This window comes from Silurus meridionalis, chromosome 4, assembly GCF_014805685.1.
Source record: "Silurus meridionalis isolate SWU-2019-XX chromosome 4, ASM1480568v1, whole genome shotgun sequence".
Lineage (NCBI taxonomy): Eukaryota > Metazoa > Chordata > Actinopteri > Siluriformes > Siluridae > Silurus > Silurus meridionalis.
The window spans coordinates 9,082,045-9,106,373 of record NC_060887.1 but is presented as its reverse complement, the minus strand read 5'-3'; the positions used below and the strand labels follow the sequence as shown (position 1 = coordinate 9,106,373).

Genomic DNA, 24,329 nt, shown 5'->3' with positions numbered 1-24,329 from the left:
AGTGGTGAGTAGATGAGTGAGTAGATGAGTGAGTAAGTTAATGATTGAGTGGGTGAGTGGTGAGTAGATGAGTGAGTAGATGAGTGAGTGAGTTGATGATTGAGTGAGTGAGTGAGTGAGTAGATGAGTGACTAGATGAGTGAGTGAGTTGATGATCGAGTGAGTGAGTGAGTGAGTGAGTGAGTAGATGAGTGAGTAGATGAGTGAGTGAGTTGATGATTGAGTGAGTGAGTGAGTAGATGAGTGACTAGATGAGTGAGTGAGTTGATGATCGAGTGAGTGAGTGAGTGAGTGAGTGAGTAGATGAGTGAGTGAGTTGATGATTGATTGAATGAGTGAGTGAGTGAGTAGATGAGTGAGTAGATGAGTGCGTGAGTTGATGATTGAGTGAGTGAGTGAGTAGATGAGTGAGAATATGATTTATTATGTATATGCTTGAGTAAGTGAGTAAATGAGTTTGTGAGTAAATTACGTGAACTGTTGATCTTTTTTCTCTCCATAATCTTTATTGAGACGTGTTTTGTATATGATCATTGGACGCCACAACGTGTACAAGTCAAGCGTGTATTTCTAGCTGTCAATCACCTCTCAGTCACGCGCTGCTAAATATAATCCAATAACTTTTATAAAACATAAATAATAAGAAGCAGAATATAAAGATAGACAGTAATGTGGCGAGGATTATAATGTCCTTCTTGTTTAAATGAAGCTGTTTAGATTTAAACATTTGTACTAATTTGGACTGTTTCGGAGGCAGGATGCAGCCTTACAGTCTCTCAGTGTGCTGATCGCCCTGATAAGGCACCACTTTCTACTTTACTTTCCTTTTTTTTTTTTTTTTTTTAAGAATCAGCAGGTACCAAAGAAACAGACATCTGAAATATGATGAACATTCCATTTTATCCTAGTCAACGCCGATTACGACCGAAATCACGGCTTTTATTCTAACTTCCGTTTTAATTACAAAATAAAAGTCAAAAGTTTAATAGTTGTTTATAATTTAATAATTTATAAATATAAATTCTAGAATATATATAAATAAGAATATCTTATATACATTATATAAAGCCAGAAATAAATAAACAGCATATTAAGTGGTATTTGCTTTAATAATTATATTCACTTGTATTTCCAAGCTGCACAAAAAGTTTCAAACTGGAAACAACAGAGCGATGCACAGCCTACAAATAAAGACCAACTTAAACAAACAGATGCATGTAGCTGCTTTATAAAGCAGATGAAATAAACTGTGCCATATTTTATTCACATTTTTTCTCATGTGTTGTTCTTCTGATGCAAGAAAGGAAAATGTACTATTGTGACGTATTGGTTGTGAGGTACTTTTGTGTCTATCAACAGTATAGAACATTTCCAAATGCATTTTAGACTTAATTACTTATTAATTCATTCATTCATTAAAATTTAATTTCAACCTCAAAACCTTGTTCGGTAAGAAAGTCTTTGGACAGGATCTTTAACACCAGCTGTCTACATTTTTAATCTACCCACCAGAAAATCTGTGGATTGTCGCTTATATATATACTGTTATAGCCTTCATATTTATTCACTGTACATATGCTTACATATATATCACATGATGTAAATATGCTATCTATCTATCTATCTATCTATCTATCTATCTATCTATCTATCTATCTATCTATCTATCTATCTATCTATCTATCTATCTGTCATTAGGTACTTTTAAAAATTTGACAAGCACCCATATCCAAAGGGTCTTAAAATTATCTCATTTATATAGTGGAGCAGTTAAAGGTTAAGGGCCTCGCTCAAGGGCCCAGCAGTGGGCAGTTTGATGGAGCTTGGATTTGAACTTCCTAGTTTAGCAGTCTTATGTCTTTGCTGCTGCGCTGCAACTGATCTACCACTAAAGCTGCATTTACTGGCCATATAATCAGCTACACCTATAGGGTTAATTAGTAGGTCTACAATTACCACCATTTTTTAATTATTATTATTTTAAGATGTTAAGATTTTTTTCATTTTCCATTTACTCCATTCTGCAATAGGACCACCACTAAACAGATCATTTTTGGCTGGTGGACATTCTCAGGACAGCACTGAGACTTAAATGACAGCATTGTAGTGTGTGTGTGTGTGTGTGTGTGTGTGTGTGTGTGTGTGTGTGTGTGTGTGTGTGTGTGCGCATGTGGCACCTGGTATGAATGTATCAGGTATTGTGTTTTTCAATTTTCTAGGCATGACATTTATCATAAGTAACTTGTTGGTACAAGTCATTTTTGAGCACGTAATCAAAAGTCTGATATATTAAGACTCCAGTCCCAGAAGTCTACAGGATTACAGAGTTCGGATTTCTGCTTTAACACATCCAACATGATTCAGTTGATGAATTCAGTTTATTTGAATGGTGCTAATACTAATCTAACAAATGACACTGTCCCAAAGCCTCACCAATGAACCAGTTACCAATGGTTAAATGTTAGATTTGGGAAATCACAAAACTCTGTAGGGCTGCAGTATCAGTGCAAATGAGATGTGGAAGTGATAGCTGAAGCCATTAACCTCTGATTGGAAGGTTGTTCAAATCCCAGCACCACCGAACTGCCACTGTTGGGCTCTTGGGCCAAACCCTTAACCTCAAACTGCTCGATTGTGAGAAAAATGTATAACTGGATAAGAGTGTCATGCCATAAGTGTAAAAAAAAAAGGGGAAAAGTACATGATTGACACCATTGTTTAGAATATTTGTTTGGTGATTTCTCAAGCCAGCAGTAAAATCTCAGCACGGCTGATCTTCCTGCTACACTTGTGCAAACATCACACTCCGGTCATGTCCCATGTCCTTGTAAGTGCCAATGCTGTGCAATTAGATATGTAGATATAGATATATATATATTAATACAGTGTGTACAAATCCAGTGTTTTCAGAGACAGTGTGTACAGATTCGGTGTGTGTGTGTGTGTGTGTACAGATTCTGTGTGTACAGATTCGGTGTGTGTGTGTGTGTGTACAGATTCTGTGTGTGTACAGATTCAGTGTATACAGCTACACTGTAACAATTTGATGTGTACAGATTTGGTGTGTACATATTCTGTGTGTACAGATTTGTTGTGTGTACAGATTCAGTGTATAAATATACACTGTGTACAGGTTCAATGTATAAAAATTCGGTGTGTACAGTTTCAGTGTGTAAAGCTTCTGTGTATATAGATTCTGTGGGTACAGTGTTTACAGACACGGTGTGCAGTAAGGATGTGATGTGGTAGCGCTGTAGTGTTTGTGTACGCATTGTGAACATTGCTGGTACACTCGCAGATTTGAGTTTAATTTAAATGACCGCAAAAACATGACCAGTGTGGACATTGTAAGCAGTGTAATAGTGTCATGGACAATTTATATTATATAATAAAAGTAACAACTTCAATAACAAATTAAAAAGCCAAGCAAAAGAAACAAATCATGTCCAGGATCCAGTCAGGGGTTCCATGGAAGCACCAAAAAACCCCACAATGTACAATCCTTATTTACATCTACCACCTTTTTTGTTGTCCATTACTCTGTCTGCAACCAATATCTTCTTTTCAATTTAATTCAAAAAAAGATGGCAAAACCTGTTCATCACAATTTTTTAAGTATCATGTGATTTATTCATGGTCCAAGTCATGGAATGCTAATGACCATCTAGCATAGGACTTATCTCAAGTCCTGACCATATCTTCTACTGAATTAATCTTGACAAATCAGCTTTTTAGAAGTTCAGAGCAGGTACATTATGCTCACTGATGTTTCAAATATGCTGATTCGAATCACTCATTCATCACTTGCTATGAATATACTGATAAAGTAATATATGATAAAGACACACTAATGAAATGGTTAAAAAGTAAAAAAAAAACACCAAAGCAGTAGAAGAGTGAATAATCCCCCCTCTCTCTCTCACACACACACACACACACACACACACACACACCCACAAGCACACACACGATCCTGAGGTACCAAGGACCGGTTCTGTCCCTTTCCTCTCTTCGAATCCACCTGATTCATCCAAACATCCTACCTTCGGATTAAGGTCTTTTCAAATGGGGCATTTATGGAATCAACATCTCATCAATGATGGAACTGAAATGAATGGATATTCGGACATACATATTTTATAACCAATTTATTTCTGTAAAGCTGCTTTGGGACAGTTGTGCTATACAAATAAAAGTGAATTGAATTGACATGACAGTGTGTTTGTGTATGGTTGTGAACATGGTCACATGGATTTTAGGGTCAGGGTCAAATATTGCTCAAAGACCCTAGTCCTAGTTTTGCTTAGTTTTGGGATTTAAAGGTCTACGTGGTCAGTATTGATTCCTGCAGACATATTGTATATTGCATATCTGCAGGTTGTGTCTGCGTTTCTGGAAATCTAGGGAATATTATTTTCCACCGTTTCTTCTGTATTTTTGAGTCTTTTATTCTAAAAAAAGGGACTTCCGGTGGCCGTCGTGCAAAACTAGCTAGTGTTCCCAGCCTCCGCAGGTCCTGCCGGACACTCGGGAAACGATTCAAGAAGGAAAAACATGCCCTTTTGGAGACTTGTGGCTACTTTTGCGACCTTGTAGAAAAGAAAGAGCACACGTGGATGGGCGATCGGACGGCATTGCTGTAGGAGGAGCGCTGCAGGACGCTGGTGGATTGTAATGAAATGATCCCCGAGGACCCTCGGTGTTTGCGCGACGTGCCGGATGCAGGAGCGCCTCCAGTAAGTCGTTTTGGCACGTCGTGTAAAACGCAAAGAAAATCCTTTCTCCAAAACTATTTTGGTCATGATGTGTGGATTGAATGTGCATGCTGGAGGTTTCATTGAACACTATCCCTTTTCAAGCAACATACATGTAGAGCTCTGTGTATGTATGTATGTATGTATGTATGTATGTATATGTGTGTGTATGTATATGTGTATATATATATATATATATATATATATATATATATATATATATATATATATATATATAATATAACCAATCTAATATGAAAACACATACATACTGCACATCCTGTTTACTCCTACAGCCTGTGTGTACAACCTCTTTTGAATTTACTTCTTTTTTTATTTATTTGCAGGGTGCTTTTAATTATGGCCCTTGTCCCAAAGCAGCATTACAGAGGTTCTAAAGTTGTATAAAAAGAATGTATAAGTTTAGTGCCTATACATTTGCTCCTTACAATTGATCACAAAAACTCCCTGAAATGTCATGAAGAAGAAACCTTACTCCAAAAAAACCTAAAAAGCAAATCCATTCCTCATCCAGGTGACACCAAATGTCCAATCAATACAGTTCCATCATTGATGAGGTGATCGTTCAGACTTTTCATGCAAACTAATGGTCCAGAGCCATAGAGTGTTGATATTAATTACAGTCCAAATCCATCCTCAAAGCTCTTGAGATGCCCAGTAACTTCAATGCCTTTAGGCTGTTTATGAGGAACCATCCTCAGGTGGTCTCCAATTGAAGGGAACTCCATCCGGAGGTAGGGATGAATCAGGCAGATCCGAAGAGAAGAAAGGGAAAGGAATACTGGATCATGACAGGATATGGATCATGTTTAACCCAACAGAAAGAGAGAAGGAGAGAAGAGTGGTGACAGGGAGAGAGAAATAAGGATTGTAAAGTTGTTAAAGTGGACTGTTACTGTTACTCTTACAGTCCAAATCCATTTTTATCTTCTTAAGGTTTTCCTGCTACTGTTGCACCAGGCTTGCTTTTTAGGGATAAGCTTATAGGCACTCATTTGTAAATTAGAAATGTTTATAATCTATTTATTTGTGTAAAGCTGCTTTGGGACAATGTAAATTTTTGAAAAGTGACAAATTTTACTTATTTTACTAAAATATTTTTATTTTTTTATATAGCAGTTTGGTACAAAAACTATGATTTTCCTTTTGATTTGAAATGGAATAAGGTGAATTTAAAACATTTTCTGCTGATAAATTTAAGGAATATTTTCATCCGCTGGGGGGGGGGTCAAGTGCTGGTATTGCTAAGCTGCCACTCTTGGGGCCCTTAAAAAAGGCCCTTAATCCTTTGTGCTCCTATGCGAAGAATTCACTGTGCTGTAAAGTACATGTGAAAAGCATTAAGCAGCTTCCTTCCTTCTATATGATATTTAACAATCTTAACCATTCCTCCATCACCCCTATTGTTGTTGTCCCTTTTTGAACTGTTATTGTTCGACTTAGAAAATAAATCTGGGTTGTAGGTCAGTGTTAAAGTAGGCAAATCTTTGAACCTGTATAAGAGAGGCTTTTCTGTTCTTAGCACTGTGAACAACTATTGATTAGATGAGAAACACACTGTTAATTTGCACCCAGTTCTAGGGGTTTTATTCATATCCCGGCCAAACAGGTTTAAAATAAGACAACAATCATAGAGACTAATAATAACCAAATTACACAGCCATTAGGGAATACGTTTCTCATCCTAATTATTATAATCAGAATCCGATTGGGTTTACTGCAAAGTCTATAGTGTAGGTACATGAAGTGAAGGGAAAGAGGAAAGGATTTATGCAAAACGTACAGCCAGGGTGGCATATGCAACGAATGGATATTTATTGTCATTGCATAGTTTTGTACACAGCAACAAATTGCAGTTTACCGATTAATTATGTAAATATATATCCAGAATAATATAGATAAATAAATAGATAGGCTGTGGGCACTAAAAGGAACAGAAACTGCTAAACAAAAACAGTCAAATAAATATTATATATTAGGGGTGTAAAGGTACTCAAAATTCACGGTTCGGTTCAATTTCGGTACGGTTAGGGGGGGGGATAAAATGCAAAACCTAAAATTGCTTGTCATTTTTTTATTAACGCAGTTTATTATTATTAACATTTGTGATCAATCATTTCCTGGTTAGCGGCTAACGCTAGCGATATATATATATTTTTGCGTTTTCACGCATGCGCAAAACAAATCTTATCAGTTATGCATCTTTATAATTGAGGGCGATGCGCTAAAGATACATATGAAGCAGCTACCGATGTGATGCGATACTATTCACCTCTATTGCGATTTGGCGCAATCCAATTTTATTTTGATTCAACAAAATGCGATTCGATGCAATAAGATGCAAAAAAAAACTGTGCTATGCAATTCGATATGGTACCGATAGTTACGCCTTTATTTCATTGGTTCAGACAAACAGTTTACAAATTTTTATATATTAATATTGAAAGAATCCATAAACAAAACAACATTAAAGAAAGGTTATAAATGAATTTGTATTTGATCCAGCGAAAAAAATATTCGATCTCGTATCAAATTAGCAAGAATTTTGACTCCCGCCCACGCAAATTAGTCGTGCACCTTTAAGAAAGAACTTCTAACATCAACTCGTAATGTGTATAAAATACACCAGTCGTAGAATCCACCTCTTCCATTCAAACCTCTCCACCATCATGGAAAAGACCAAAGAGCTCTCAAAGGACGTCAGGGACAAAGCTCGTGGACCTGCACAAGGCTGGAATGGGCTAATAGGGACAGGAGTAATTTGGGTCTGTGGGAGTCAGAATTCATGCTGGTTGGTAGGGGAACAAATACTTATTTCGCTCGATCAAATACAAATTCATTTATATAATTTACATTCATTATACATGCTTTTCTCCCTCTGTTAAAAATAACCCTACAATTAAAATTCTAGACCGTTCACATCTTTGTAAGGGAGTAAAAGGGATCCAATAATTATTTCCCCCACTGTAAGTGCCTTCTGTAATAACGTCATATTCACAACGCATCATGATACAAATGCCGTTGCACTGGTTGCGAATCGGTGACTCTTACCATCCTTAGTGTCCTGACAGTGTAGTGTTGAGTTTAATAGGGTGATGCTTGCTGGGGAAAACGTTGGCCCTGAACCTGATGGTTCTCTTAAGATTGTTCCTGGAGCTTCTGGATCTTCAGAGCTTTAGCTAATGTTCACGTCAAACATCAGCATTAGGAAAATGGTATTTGAGTTGTTTAGTATTGTTGTTGGTGTGCAGAAAAAACACACACAAAACATTCAGTGAGTCTTAGGCTTGCGATAAATGACAAAAAGATGGCCCTCGTGATAATTGTAATCACATCTACTACTTTGTAAGCTTCAGTAACCTTAATTATGCTGTCTGACTTTAGGGCAACAGACCATTTCTGTGTCTTCCGTGCTGCCGAGCAGATAGAGCTGCGAATGTCTTTATTCGCACGACACGAACGAATATTTGTGTTGTTTATCAGGGCTACACACAAATCCAAATGCATGTGTAGTTTAGATTATTTTATATACATTTTATAGTGTTTGAAGGAACGTATACAAATGACAGGGTTGCTTTATTTACAGTCTTGAGACCATTTCTTGTGCGAGAGCCAAAACCACCAAGTTATTTTTAAAGTCAATTCTTAATCATTATGAAAAAAGGTTGGCTCAGGCATTTCTTTGGCAGGCCAAGTTCATTTTGGGATGTTTATGAAATTTGTGTGCTTTTTGTTCTTGTATGTATTAACAAACAGTGAACAAAGCAGCAGTGATGGAAACGCCCACATCCTGGACCTAGAAGACGGCCAAGCACGGGCATGTCGCACCGGGATCAATTGCACGGCTGTGATTATCATTCATCTACACCCTTAGAAATCATTATTTTCATTGTCCGAGACGAAAGATTATTATAGCCGGGCACGTTTGCATTCGCGAAGGGAAGTGTTTCCAAGCAACAGGCCAGGATATATCGATATTTTCTTATTTACACAGGCTATCAGAAATTACATTTAAAAACCACCTGCCTGAAATAATAACCACACGAAGGAAACAGCAACATTTATTTTTCAGCTTTCACTGCACATGGGGTTGTGTTGAGTGAAACCTAATTAACTATACCGATATTCAGTTGAATAAATAAATATCCAGACAAACTTGAAATAAATGAATGTTGTTATTGGCAACAGGGCCATGGCTGTAAACGGTGAGTGATATATTTGTGCAGCGAAGGCTAGACCTTCTGGTCTGATCCCACAGAAGAGCTTTTTTCTGTAACACAAACTTGCAGAATCAAACTGGCGATAAACGAAAGCAGTCCGAACCGAATCTGTCCCAAGATTCCAGAGTTTCTATATACTCACTTCATGAAGTACAAGATAATGGGTGGTAGTGCTGTATATTGTGCAGGATGCAATTTAAGATCACCTTTACTCTTCTGGAAAGATGTTCCACTAGAGTGTGCTTGTGGAGATCTGTGCTCATTTATATACAGGGGTTTTAGTAAAGGCAGGTCCTGATGTAGTGTATGGAGGTTTGGGGTGCATTCAGCATTCTGATACATCCCAACGGTCTTTATACAAATGTGTGCCTCCAACTCTGGGGTGACATTTTGGGGAAGAAGCACACGTGTATAGAAAGGTCAGGTGTCCCAATACTTTCCATATAATGTGTGTCATTACCTTTCCTCTTCAGTGGTCCCCAACCTTTTTTGCTTTTTTAATGTCAGACAATATTTTCACAAACCAACCTTTAAGGTGTGGCAAATAAATACAAAAAAATAAAATCATACGACCCGCATAAAAACTGGTATTTTCTAAATATAATAATAAACGTGAATCCACTTTTGGTTTTTTTTGTTTTTTTTTAAGCTAGTACAACGTTTATCCACAATGCAAAATGTGCTAATATTTAGGTGTACTGAACTAAACAGTTAGCTGGTTATATGGTTATATCAAGTGTACCTGCCATTAGTTTCTAAAATCTCCAAAGAGTTTTTGGGGCTGTCATTATGCAGTAGGAAAATTATCTCAACCAGGGTAGCCATGGTCTGGATAGAGGTCGATCGATTCATCCGTTTTGCTGATTGCTGAGTCGGCACAGATAGTTGATTGCTGGAATTATTGGCTATCAGCAAAAAATCTATACCGATAGGTTTTCCAGGCTGTTTCCATACTGTTTTATACAGTACAAGAGCGGCCTCTAGAGGCCAATCACTGCCTCCATGTGCTGTTTATTTAAAGTTTTTTTGTTTTTGTGTTTTTTCATTTTATTTATAGTTTCTTTTTGTTTCAGTTTAAATGCAGGTCTTATTTTGCTTTATATTTATTAATATAATTAGTAAATTTATTTAAATTCATTTAGTACATGAAATTAAAAAAACATTGAGTGATGTGGATACAAATAAACATCTCTCCATGTTTTTTATTTTTTATTTCATGTGCTAAATGAATTAAAATTAATTTATTAATTATATTAATAAATATAAAGGAAAATATGACCTGCAAAAGTAAAGAAGTATTACTTTTTTTATCTAATGTTAAATAAAAAAAAAAAGGAATATTTCTTTACTTTTGTCACACAAGCATAGTGAAGAACACGTGGTTGTCTCATAACAAACCATAGATAGATGCCAAGCAACAGTTCATGGATTAAATTGGTGTTATTGAAGTATTGGTCTGTATTATCTCTCAAATAGAGTGGAGGAAATCTCTGGATAGGCTACATTTTCAGACATCTTTTCACATCTGATGTTTGCCTCTATTGTCTAATCTGTGCATTTAAAAGCACTTTAAGACAAATAAGTGCTCTGATGAGAGTAGTTCACTCTGCTGTAAACACCTTTTTAATTAATATATATATATTTCTGGCTGTGGTATAGTTATTGGTATGTAAAATATAAAAGTGTCAAGCTTGAGATAATTAACAAAAGTATTGGACGTCATTGCGGTGGTGGAAAGTAACGAAGTAAATGTAATTCGCTACTGTACTTAAGTAGCTTTTTTGCGTATCTGTTCTTTACTTAAGTATTTCTGTTCGGGAAGACTTTTACTTTAACTTCACTACATTTTAAAATCAAATATCGTACATTTTATTCAACTACATTTAGCAAAATCAGTCGCTCCTTTTTATGAGTGGATACAAATTGTATTATTAATTAAATGAAAAGAATAATTTTATTAATATTGTAGCAGGTGAAGTTTTAACTCAACTGCGTTGTGAAATAAGAGCTGGAGAGAATACTACAAGAACAGCATGGGGCTGGAGCCTGCAAACTCTCACTATCTCTCTCTCTCTCTCTCTCTCTCTCTCTCTCTCTCTCTCTCATAAGAAATTATAGTTATTTGTACTTAAGTACTTTACCTCAAGTACATGGTTTGTGTACTTCGTCCACGACTTAGTCATTGATAGCCATCTCAAAAGTAAAAAAAATTAAATAGATTTAAAAAAAAAATAAATCTATCATCTTGCATCGTGTTAATTCTTACCCCTTTTCTTGTACTATAAAAGCTTTTGCAACCTTAATTATGCTGTCAGACTTTACAGCAGGGCAAAAACAAAGATGCTGAAGTGCAAAGATGTATCATATCCATTCAAATCTATGCACGATAATTTGTGTGATAGTATTTTATTACAACGGTGATTGCAGTATTGTTTTGTTTTTTTGTTTTTGGCCCGAATGTTGTGAATCTTGGACCCCTTGAGCAAGGCCCTTAACACACTGTGGTCCAAGAACACTTTATCATGGCTGACTCTGTGCTCTGACTCTAGAAATAACTTTACTGTGCTGTAATGTATCTATAATTATATCTGATTTATTTATATATATTTTTTAAAAGCTTACTTGCATACTTTTAATTAGATTCTGTTTTTATTTGTTAAATAAAAATCGTATTTTTAATCTTTTTACAGGTTCCTGGTGGTGCTACATCTATGGAAGGACAAAACGGGACGTCATGCAAAGGCTTTTGGGATTGGAGAGCTCGGCCAGTAACAGAGCATGGATCTCAAAAGAAAATCTGCAATGATACACTTCCGTTTCTGTTGGCACGTCTCAAGATCTGACCAAACAGTGTTAAAGGCACAATGGCATTTTGAACAGCTTTACAACTCATTTACTCAAAAGCAGCTTAGTTACCATGATGACTGAATTAGCTAGTCTGCCTGCTACAAATGCACATGGAAGTAATTCTCTTCAACTGATCTAATGAAACCGTCACACAATGGATGATTTACACCACAATTCTACAATGAAGGAGTCCTGCACAATCTTGGAGGACACCTGTATGTCTAAAATGTCTCCCAAAGAAGACAACAAACAGCATGATGGTCTAGTGGAGGTTAACAACAAGGACTCTTTTGATAATCATACAAAATCTGTACAAGACCCTACAGAAATGCAAGCACCCAATGGCAAGTCTCTGTCTGGTATTTCCTGTGATGGAATGTCTAGTTTGAAGGAGGGTTCGGAAAAAGATGAGAAAATGAATGACGCCAATCACGAACATGGCGGTTCAGAGCCTCAGAGAGCCTCTTTACGTATCGAACGGTCCAAACAAGCAAGTGAGGTGGCTACTGCCTCGATTAGCTTATCTACTATCTGTGTACCACTTTCAACAGCTGAGCAGAAGCACAACGTTCAGCAGTGCATTCTGAAACCTTTGACTATAACCGATTGTCCTCCTAAAGAAAGCAACGCGGCGAACGCTTATAACCCACTCGAAAGAGATGGCTCCTCGTATCGTGGCCGCCCACGCAAGGAAAAACGGCTCATCAAATGCGAATTCTGTGGACGGCTCTTCAACCATGCGTCAGCTTACATAATCCACCGTCGTGTCCACACGGGTGAGAAGCCTTTCAGTTGCCAGGTTTGTGGTAAAGCCTTCGCTCAGCTTTCCAACCTTCGTTCGCACACAAAGATCCACAACGCACCGAAGAGTCTAACTTTGCAAAACTCCAGCATATCCCTAAACAAAGCCATTGCGCCCAAGATTGTGACGCCACCACGAGAGAACCCAGTGTGCATAACTCCAGTTTTTAGAAATGACCATCCAACCAAATCCAACGAGTCTCTGAATCGAAGCAGGAAACCGGTGGCGTGTCCGATCTGTGGAAAAGTCTTTCCCTACAAATCGGTGCTTAAAATACATCTTCGGACTCACAGTGGAGAAAAGCCGTACTCTTGCAGAGTGTGCGGCAAAGCGTTCACGCAGGCGTGCACGGTACGCGTGCACGAAAGAGTGCACTGGTCCATCAAGCCTTTTCTCTGTTCCAAATGTGGGAAAGAGTTTTCACAGATCGGGACACTGAAAGGTCACACCTGTGATGGGAAGAGGCAGACCCATGCTACTTTGAAAGAAATGGAAATAGCTGGGGTGGTAACTTTTAGGTGTCATCTCTGCAAGAAGTGCTTCAGCACGAGAGATGAGTACGATGTTCATGTGCAAGCCCACACGGACAGTCACCGCTATTGCTGCGATAGGTGCGGTCAGAAATACAGCCTTCGCTCTGAGCTCGACGCTCACATGAAACATTGTTTATCGATGTGGCATGCAAATGTGAAACCACATAGTCATTCTTCAGTCAAGGTAGAAACCAAAACCACCGAGCCCGAAACAGCGGAAGGTTCACAGGCTGAAAACGCAGAACTCGCAGCAATCGAAGTGCAGATACCCAGCTTGGTTCAGTCTCTTAAACAGGAATACCAGACTAAGCAAATGAAAACACACCAGTCAGAGTTTTTCCTGGATCCAAAAAACAAGAAGTACCCTTCTCTGCTGGCTTGCCCTTCCAAGGTGATCGCTACCTCTGCTTACGAGCCTCAGAACAGCCTTAGTCATTGTCAGCCTTTTAAAGCACGATACATCGTAGCTCTGTTGAACAGTCTGGACCAGAAATCGGACCCAAGGAAGTATTTGTGTCCGCGTTGCGGGCGGCTTTTCAGGCACGTAGGAAGACTGAGAGCCCACATGCTAAGTCATGCTCGGGGGAAAAGCTTCACCTGCGGACACTGCGGGAAAATCTCCGAAAACTGGAGCAACTTTTGGCGTCACCAGCGCATGCACAAGCAAAGACGAGGACGCTTCTTTTGTCCGAAGTGCAGTCAGGGATTTCGCTTTGCCAGCATCTACATGGAGCACTTGCAACAGCATCCAGAGCTTAATGCATACTTTTGCCCCATCTGCCCTCACACCTTTTCCAATGCCACAAGTTTAAAGAACCACCAACAGGAATGGCATCGGTCGAGCATGCCGCATTTATGCGACATCTGCGGGAAAGGTTTTTCGACTTCCATAGTCCTAAAGCGTCATCGAGTAACACATTGTTTTAAAAACTCGCAGGTGGACATACCGTATGTGGTCGACGTGCAGCCGATGATCAAACCTTACGAATGCGGCAAGTGTGCTGCCAGTTTTAAAACCTTGGATTTACTTTTCAGTCATCAGCTCTGCCATTCACCTAAAGGCCTGAGCTGTCGAACCAACAATGGCCACGAAGACCCAAACAAGAGGCAACACTCTCCATCGGACCAAAACAACCTCCTCATTAGCATTTCTACATCTCATCAGAACAATTCGGAACCATGTCAAGATCTCATTCATACTCATCGCTTCCCTTCCATTCCTCCCGTTTCATTTCAAACACAAACCCAGCAGGGAACGGATATCCGTGACGCACAAAACGCAACGACTTCGCCACTCATCGCAGATTCCAAGCCCCCGCGTTTAGAAAAAAAAGGAATAAAAAGCACCATGTGTACTTGCGTGAATTCTGTGAAAGCTGAGGAAACGCACAGTGAGACTACTTTAGAGTCCAAATCACGGCACAAAGCTGGACATCTAGTGTGCACGGACTGCGGTGCTTGTTTCGCTTTGCTTCCAGCATTGCATGAACATTACTTGAAACATGCCAGAGGAGAGATATAAAAACGATGCGGTTTATATAAGAATTCCCATCATACTTTTTTTTAATTTATTTATGGTTTTTTTTTTTTTTTCGGAAGAGAACTTTTGAAAACACACCCCACGAGCACTGCATGGGAGATTTTTCACTCTGAAACTCATAGAAACTATGAGACGTTGCACAATTTGTCATGGTTTGAATGTGAATAGCGTTCTCCTCGTAGAAACACTGACACACATTTAATCCAGTGAGTGTCGGAAGTATTCCCGGCAGTCGGATGTCATCGGTGAAATATTATTTCTTTTGGGTCTGTTAAATCTTTATATTTAGCACTTAACTATGTAGTTGAGTGGAGCATTAAAAATGATCTGGACTATCTGAAACATCCAACTAGTTTAGTTTGCTGTTCAAAACTGCTGTACAATTTTGTGATTAAACCTGGTTTGGAAAAAAAAAAGTCGTCTATTTCAACACGGTGGTTTTAAGGGGGCTTCATACTCAGAAGTGTTTTTGTTTTTTCCATTATATTTTGTATATCATGTTTTGTATAGATTTTTAATTTAATATCCCTGTACTTTTTTTATACCTAAATTGTTATTTTCTCTGCATGCATGTTTTAAAAATAAGCCAATAAAACTTCAGAAAAGAAGAAGCAGTTTAGTGGGAAGCATTGGCCAGCTGCTCCTCAGCTTAGGGACCAGAATCTTCGCAGATTACAGAAGTTGAATTGATTGGTCTGCTTTTTGAACATTCCATTCCACATTTAGTCCCAGTTTGCTGTTATAATAACCACTGTTCTGGGAAGATGTTTATGTTTGCTACGTACATAGATTAGTAACTTGACTTTGAAGTCAGACCACTGGTCAGTGTGAACAATGAAAGGAATGATACTTGCACAAATCGAGCAGCACCCCTTATTAGTCAGTCTTTTAAAGATTGTTTAAAAACATAGACTTGATCAATTTTATATTTCGTCACCACTTCAAGCTTGCATCCTCCTGTTCAGATCTCTGTTACACAGTTTGATGTATAATGACTAAAGGTACAGTGTAAAAAAAAAAAAAATTCAGTTATGCAAGCAAAATGTAAGAGAAGCACATTGCTGTGATCCCAGTCATCTTTCAGATTATTTTGTGTGTATATGTGTGTTTGTGTGTGTGTGTATGTATATATATATATATATATATATATATATATATGTATATATATATATATATATATATATATATATATATATATATATATATATATATACACACACACACACACACAAACACACAGACGCTCCCCACTTTATGAACATTTACTTTACGAACTTTTGTGGATACGAACAAACAAAGTAAAATTTGTTCGTAGTAAAAAAAAAAAAAATCTAAACGGAGGAGAGCCGCCGCTAGCTAGTCGTCAACCGTAACGAGTCTACATGATGCACAGTGAACTAGAGCAAATTAATTATTAATTCATTATTTAATTATCTTTATTTATTTATTTTTTTGTATCAATACTTCACTATTTTTTTGGCAACATTTAACTTTCACTTATTACATTATTTTTAAACAAATATCTGTACTTACTACTTCTTACATTTTTAAACCAGACTCGTTACTTCAGTTTTAATCTATTTGGTGACATGGTGGTGCCTTCACTGTTTTCAGCCCATCAACCTATTTCCTGTAATTGCACAGCTTTTTCAACCTACCACTGGTGTATCATTTCCTGCTCTCACGCACCACAGATGTAGACTGGTTAATTAAAGAATAAAAAATTAGAAAAGTACGAATTTAAGGTACATTTAGAAGAGATAAAAATGTGTGATTAATCGTGATTAACTGTTATACTCGATTGGCAGCTGTAATGTTAAAATGATGTGAGGTCCAGTTACCAGTGTGGTAGTAGACACTTTTTACTTTTTACTTAAGTTCATGTCAGAGACCAAACTTCTTTACTTTAACTTCAACAAAAAAAAGTCTAGTCAGTACTTCAACTTTTACCAGTCTTTAAAACATCTGTACTTCTACTTAAGTGAAGAATGTGTGTACTTTTGCCACTTGTGTGTGTGTGTGTGTGTGTGTGTGTGTGTATGTATATGTTACTTTTTCTTATTTCAACAGGTAACGCCATTTTAGTATGGCTGGACTGCAAGACTTTTTTACATTTTTATTTTTTAGGTTTGCTTTTATTAAGGGTGGTCTAGGCCTAACCTCCTCTCTATAATGTATTGTTCACATGTTCTCATGGAGACATGGGCTGAGATCAAAAGAAATCACTCTTTTTTTTCTGTTGCAGAGGTAAAAGGTTTTCAGTTTATTTAGACATTTTTCTATTGTTGTAATGAGCACTAAAATGTCGAAAAATGCACCAACTGAAGAAATTAATATCGGTTCATGGTGTCCCTGATCCAGGCAGTGTATTTGCAGACTTTAGTGTAGACACCGGGCTTGTTCTTGAGAGCGCAGCCATAACCCCAGGACACGATACCCTGCAGCTGACCGTTGCACACGACTGGACCACCAGAATCTCCCTAAAAATTGGGAGGGAAGAGACAAAAAAGGAATAGATTAGTGAATAATGATGCCACAATAGAAGTTAATACTATTAAGAGTAAATGTATTTATAGTATTTTTAAATGAATATACATTTTTGGTTCAAGCCGTGATCTCATTACCTGGCAAGAGTCTTTGCCTCCCTCGAGGAAGCCGGCACAGAACATGTTGGAAGTGATCTGACCAGGGTAAGCATTTCTGCAACTGGTGTCACTCAGGATTGGTGCATCCAAGCACCTCAGATTGGAAGGGTAGTTTGCTTTTAAAAGAAACATGAGCAACTGTTGATGTCATTGCTATCTGCATAATGTACAGTGTACACAATGAGCTATTTTGGTAAGCTGTTTACAGTCATCAGAGTAGGAATCATCTTAAATTGCAAGTATCATGGGTGTATGAGGAATATGTCATGGTGAGCTGCTGCTATAAAAATATATATATATATATATATATATATATATATATATATATATATATATATATATATATATATATATATGAGAAAAATATAAAACCTAGGAAAATCTAATTGTTAGACATTAGCTACACAGCTTTTTACAGGGTATGTAAAGTGCAATGATTATTCTTTCCGAGTAAGTCCAATGTGCAGGGTTGCAATGTAGTATTCCTTGTTGACTCTGTTATTGTAACACATATGAAATGAACAGTGAGGTGTTTACATATGCTCATTCTTATTCTATCTTTTAATTTTAGTATTTAATTTAAACCCTAATACCATTCAAACACAAGTCTAATATTGTATAGGTCTATGTTGTGTCTTCCAAACAGCTCTGTCTTGTCGAGGTCTGGACTCATCTCTGAAGGTGTGCTGTGGTATCTAACATCAAGAAGTCTTTTAAATCCTGTTTAAAGGTGGGGCCTGAATTAGATTTGTTCCAAACAGGTGCTCGATCGGAATGGGGATGAAGGTTCAGTTTGTCAGGTTCCTGAACCCTTTTTGCAGTTTGCCTGGGATCATTATCCTGCTAAAAGAGGCTGCTGACATTAGGAAATACCATTGCTAAGAATGGGTGTTAATTGGTCTGACTAAATTTAGGCAGGTGGTACGTGCCATAGTAACATCCACATGAATTCCAGAACCCAAGCTTTCCAATAGATCATTGCCCAGAGCATCACCATGCCTCTGCCAGGAAGGCAGCCTTCATCCCATAGTGCTTCCTGGTACCACCTCTTCCCAAGGTAAGCGAACCTGTTTATCAACACCTTCTTCCATTGTACTATGGTTTAGTTCTGATGTGCCTACTGTATGAGCTTTGGGCAGTGGACTGGGGTCAGCATGTGCACTCTGCTCGCTATGAGTCCATAATGAACTGTGTTTGGACAACTTACTATCGTTTACGGCATTTGAGGAAAAACATTGACATTCAAAGTTCTGTATCATCTAAAGAGAAGTATAATTGAGTACTTACTGCCACTGCTGAGAGTGTTTCCCCATCCAGAGATAAGGCATTTTGTACCAGCAGAAGCACAGCTGGATGGCAAAGCCACAGTTTTCACATAGCTGTTCAGGGTGGCAGCCCGGCTGAGCTTGATGAGCATGATGTCATTGTTGAGAGTGCTGCCGCTGTAACTTGAATGTTTGATGACCGTTGCTGAGCTAATAAACTGCTCGGTTTCTTCGTTGGTGTCAATGTTGTGCTCACCCAAACGCACTTCAATACGCCTATTGAAAAGCACCCAAGAGACTCAGTAATCCTGTACACTCTCTGTTATATGGACTCTATACTGGGATAAGCTCAGGATTTACTGCATCCCAGAGCAGGTAACATATTTTGGAACAGTGAGACAGAGTAAGAGAAACTCGACTTACGACTTATAACAATGAGCAGCTGACACGACCCACAGATTGCTAATCAGAGAGCCTCCACAAAAGTGATAGCCAGCATTCAGTGACACCTGATAGGGAACCCCATTCTTTCTGCACTCATAACCTCCAACGATTTTATCCTCCTCCTCGAAAGGGGCAGTGACTTTGTAGTGGAGAGCAGAAAAGAAAGACAATCATTGCACATACACAAATATGCCCTAAACACACACTTAAACCAGAACATGGAACCGAATACATTAAAATATATATATATATATATATATATATATATATATATATATATATATATATATATATATATATATATATACATACAGTATATAAAGCAGAAATGCACAATAAGAACCTACATGCCACTGCAAACAAAGAAAGTAAAATAATCCACTTCATAATTGAAGTCAAAGCAGAACGTGTTTAAAGTACATGGTAAACGTCGCTTTTATATTCTTTGCTTATCTCAGCATTATTTACATCCAGATTAATGAGTAGTCTGCCTGGGAATCTGCAGATGGCCTACTATCGACTATCTCAAGTCTAAATATCATGATATATTATGATTCTTTTATTTCAATTAATATTTACATGTTTAAGATAGTATACTTGAATTACAATGAAAGCAATGGATCTGATTGTGTTGAGGTTGTATTACATACTATTACATTGAAGAAAAACTCTGGTTTTCTGTCCAAACGTTACAGTGCCTAAAGTCATGAGTGTTAAGTACAAAAGGAATAGAGTTTATGGATATAAAAATTATACAAAATATAGTAGATAAATAAAAAGTATAAACTATAGAATATATGTGTATATATATGGAGGAGTATGGCAGATATTGACAGTACAAATTAAAGTGATTGTGTGATTGTCCTTAAAGTGTCCATGTGCAGTATAGTGTGATATAAAGTGAAATAATAATAATTATTCTTTTCATTAATTATTTTGCAACGCCCTTGCAGAAGAGCTACTTTTTCGTTAGAACGCATTGTGCATTATTTGCAAACTTATACACTAATAACTCCAGAATGAAATATAGTAATTTTTTTAATTTACTCATCTATTTACCGTTCGACTTCATGGTCGAAGCACGACTGGAAAAAATAATGAGTTATCACATTCATTTACTGAAAAGAGCCCTGGAACACGGCTTGTGTGGGAATTAACACCTGTCAATGGAAAAAAGTTTTATTTTTGGTTATAGGTCTGTTTTTTTGAGCAAGGGAACTAGGATTTAAATAATTATGTAAAATTTTGCATTCATGTATAGTATTTTAATGTAATATGATGATATAAGATTTATTTATAACATTTCTTGAAGAAAAAAACACAAGAATATATTCATAAAGAAATTCACAATTGATCATTTTAACTGAGCACTACAACCAAAAAAAAAAGAAGTAAATAGAGTAAATTAAAACAAAGGGAAAAAATATATATTATAAATACATATTTAGACATACAGTATATAAAGCAGAAATGCACAATAAGAACCTACATGCCACTGCAAACAAAGAAAGTAAAATAATCCACTTCATAATTGAAGTCAAAGCAGAACGTGTTTAAAGTACATGGTAAACGTCGCTTTTATATTCTTTGCTTATCTCAGCATTATTTACATCCAGATTAATGAGTAGTCTGCCTGGGAATCTGCAGATGGCCTACTATCGACTATCTCAAGTCTAAATATCATGATATATTATGATTATTTTATTTCAATTAATATTTACATGTTTAAGATAGTATACTTGAATTACAATGAAAGCAATGGATCTGATTGTGTTGAGGTTGTATTACATACTATTACATTGAAGAAAAACTCTGTTACAGTGCCTAAAGTCATGAGTGTTAAGTACAAAAGGAATAGAGTTTATGGATATAAAAATTATACAAAATATAGTAGATAAATAAAAAGTATAAACTATAGAATATATGTGTATATATATGGAGGAGTATGGCAGATATTGACAGTACAAATTAAAGTGATTGTGTGATTGTCCTTAAAGTGTCCATGTGCAGTATAGTGTGATATAAAGTGAAATAATAATAATTATTCTTTTCATTAATTATTTTGCAACGCCCTTGCAGAAGAGCTACTTTTTCGTTAGAACGCATTGTGCATTATTTGCAAACTTATACACTAATAACTCCAGAATGAAATATAGTAATTTTTTTAATTTACTCATCTATTTACCGTTCGACTTCATGGTCGAAGCACGACTGGAAAAAATAATGAGTTATCACATTCATTTACTGAAAAGAGCCCTGGAACACGGCTTGTGTGGGAATTAACACCTGTCAATGGAAAAAAGTTTTATTTTTGGTTATAGGTCTGTTTTTTTGAGCAAGGGAACTAGGATTTAAATAATTATGTAAAATTTTGCATTCATGTATAGTATTTTAATGTAATATGATGATATAAGATTTATTTATAACATTTCTTGAAGAAAAAAACACAAGAATATATTCATAAAGAAATTCACAATTGATCATTTTAACTGAGCACTACAACCAAAAAAAAAAGAAGTAAATAGAGTAAATTAAAACAAAGGGAAAAAAATATATATTATAAATACATATTTAGACAATATTCTCAAGGGGAGCAGTAGACAGTAGAGGACAGTAAATCTGTACTGCTATACAAGCTTCACATTGACTACTCTAAAATATATCCAAGTTTCATTTCTATAGTAGTGTCCCTTGAAAAAAATAATACTGAAATGGTTGCTGAAATGTGAGGGGTGTATTTACTTTTGTGTATATAGGCTATAGGAAACCATTGGTATTATACAGATACGCAGTATAACCGAGTGCTGCATCACAGACAGGTATAATGTTATTGCAGTCACAGCACAGGTTTTGTACTTTGTGTTAATTTGATTTATTCTATTTTATTTTTAGACATTATAATATTTAATAAAAAAGAAATATTATTAATGAGAGAGAGAGATTTTTTTTATATTATTTATACTTATATATCTTAATTACATACAGAAGTGGGATCTCAAGGAAATAATTTATATAATACATTATAAAACAAAATTATTTTATTGATAATTAGATAAACCAGAACACATGGGTCTGGTACTAAAACATTTTTCTTTTATTTTTTTTATTGAGTACAAAGTCTGAGTACAACCAAAAAAGCATTTGTTAGAATACAACAAAGAATCTGGTATGAAAGGCTCAACACTAAAGAACCATATTAATTTCTGGACAAGATAAATAAAAAAAAATTCCAAGAAACATAATCAAATATGAAAAAAAAAGAAACAGGAACGAAAAGAAAATATCAATAACAGAATATAAAGAAAATATAATTACAACAAATTATATAATACAAACAAATTAAACAGTTTTACCTTTGGAAATCTCATTTTACTAAGGGCATCTGAGAAATATTTTAGATCATTTAAAAAAAATGATCTAATGATCTCCCTTCTTCTTCTTCTTCTTCTTCCGGCTTCTCCCAATAGGGGTCGCCACAATCCGTCTTCATACCCCCCTGTCCTCCACATCTGCCTCTTTCACCCCGACTACCTGCATGTCTTCCCTCACCACATCCATAAAAATCCTCCTTGGTCTTCCTCTATTTCTCCTTCCTAGTGGCTCCATCCTCAGCATTCTCCTACAGATATATCCCATGTCCCTCCTCTGCACATGTCCAAACCATCTCAATCTCGCCTCCCTCACCTTGTCTCCAAAACATCCTACATGCGCTGTTCCTCTAATCCTGTCCATCTTAGTCAACATCTTCAGCTCTGCTACCTCCAGCTCCACCTCCTGTCCTTTACTCATTGCCACTGTCTCTAAACCATACATCACAGGTTTTACCACAGTCCTATAAACCTTCCCTTTCACTCTTACACATACTTTTCTATTACAAATCACTCCTGCTATTACTCTTTTCCACCCACTCCACCTTGCCTGCACTCTTTTCTTCACTTCTTTAACACACTCTCCATTACTTTGCACTGTTGACCCCGGGTACCCGAACTCCTTCACCTTCTCCACCTCTTCTCCCTGTAAACGCACCACTTCCTCATACAATACCACAACTCGGCACTCTGTCGTACGCTTTCTCTAAATCCACATATACACAATGCAACTCCTTCTGACCTTCTCTATACTTCTCCAACAACATTCTAAAAGCAAATAATGCATCTGTGGTGCTCTTTCTCAGCATGAAACCATACTTTGCTTACCTATCTCTCAGCCTGGCTTCTTTTTCTTGGCTTTCGCCACATCCCTCTTTACCTGCTGCCGCATCTCCTTGTACTCCTGCCTACTTTTCTCATCACTCTGTCGATCCCAATTCTGTTTTGCCAACCTCTTTCTCCTTCTGCTCTCCTGCACTTCCTTATTCCACCACCACGTCTCTTTGTCTTTCTTTCTATTTCCAGATGTCACACCAAGTACCTTTCTAGCTGTCTCCCTTATCACTCTTGCAGTAGTTTCCCAATCATCCAGCACCTCTTTATCACCACCAAGCCCCTGTCTGACCTCTTCCCTGAATCTCACACTACAGTCTTCCTCCTTCAGTTTCCACCATCTTATTCTTCTTTCAGTCCTCACTCTCCTCCTCTTCTTCACATCCAAAACCATCCTACAGCCCACCATCCGATGCTGTCTAGCTACACTGTCCCCTGTCAACACCTCAAAGTCTCCAATCTCCTTCAGGCTGCATCTCCTTCATAGAACATAGTCCACCTGTGTGCACCTTCTTCCACTCATATGTCACCCCATGATCCTCCTTCTTCTTAAAATACGTATTCACCACTGCCATTTCCATTCTTTTAGCAAAATCTACCACCATCTGCCCTTCCACATTCCTCTCCTTAAGGCCATACCTACTCATCACCTCCTCATCACCTCACGCCTCTCAACCATCCAGTCCTGCAATGTTTTCCAAAAAAAGACTGAGACATATCACATTTATTAAATATATGTTCTGTATCTTCATATAAACATGTGCATACATAACAAAGGCACATTTTCAAAATGTAATTTTGAATGCAGAAATTTATTGAACGAATATACATCATTTATTATTTTAAATTGTATGTGTGTGTGTGTGTATATATATATATATATATATATATATATATATATATATATATATATATATATATATATATATATATATTTTATTTTTTTTGCCTTGGGAAGAATAAGAAATTTTAGATATGCCGTTCTGAAATATTTAACTATTTATATATATAATTGTTTTTTTCGTTTTTTTGTTTTTTTTAGCAAATGTGTGATCT

At 36.8% G+C, this 24,329-nt stretch overlaps 2 protein-coding genes across 2 annotated transcripts; one reads left to right on the top strand and one right to left on the bottom strand.

Annotated features, from left to right (window-relative positions):
* The first annotated feature begins 4,461 nt into the window (after positions 1-4,461).
* On the top strand, positions 4,462-15,363 carry si:dkeyp-84f3.9 (zinc finger protein 569). Its single transcript, XM_046847138.1, has 2 exons — positions 4,462-4,736; positions 11,686-15,363. The coding sequence occupies exon 2, from the start codon at positions 11,997-11,999 to the stop codon at positions 14,697-14,699; it is 2,703 nt and encodes a 900-aa protein (XP_046703094.1). The 5' UTR covers positions 4,462-4,736; positions 11,686-11,996; the 3' UTR covers positions 14,700-15,363.
* A 1,596-nt stretch (positions 15,364-16,959) lies between these two features.
* prss1 (serine protease 1) lies at positions 16,960-19,493 on the bottom strand. Its single transcript, XM_046848432.1, has 5 exons — positions 19,419-19,493; positions 19,051-19,210; positions 18,650-18,903; positions 17,342-17,478; positions 16,960-17,197 (listed from the first exon to the last, which is right to left on the bottom strand). Exons 1-5 carry the CDS (start codon positions 19,456-19,458, stop codon positions 17,048-17,050), a joined length of 741 nt encoding a protein of 246 aa, XP_046704388.1. The 5' UTR covers positions 19,459-19,493; the 3' UTR covers positions 16,960-17,047.
* Between the last annotated feature and the right edge of the window lie 4,836 nt (positions 19,494-24,329).

What these genes read in the sequence shown, in the direction of transcription:
- prss1 (XM_046848432.1), bottom strand. Translation starts at nt 19,458, where the DNA reads ATGAAGTGGATTATTTTACTTTCTTTGTTTGCAGTGGCAT. An exon ending in GCTGCTCATTGTTATAAGTC is followed by an intron (nt 18,904 to 19,050) that starts GTAAGTCGAGTT and finishes GCTTTTCAATAG; the next exon opens with GCGTATTGAAGTGCGTTTGG. An exon ending in AAACACTCTCAGCAGTGGCA is followed by an intron (nt 17,479 to 18,649) that starts GTAAGTACTCAA and finishes TTCTTTTAAAAG; the next exon opens with CAAACTACCCTTCCAATCTG.
- si:dkeyp-84f3.9 (XM_046847138.1), top strand. Translation starts at nt 11,997, where the DNA reads ATGGATGATTTACACCACAATTCTACAATGAAGGAGTCCTGCACAATC.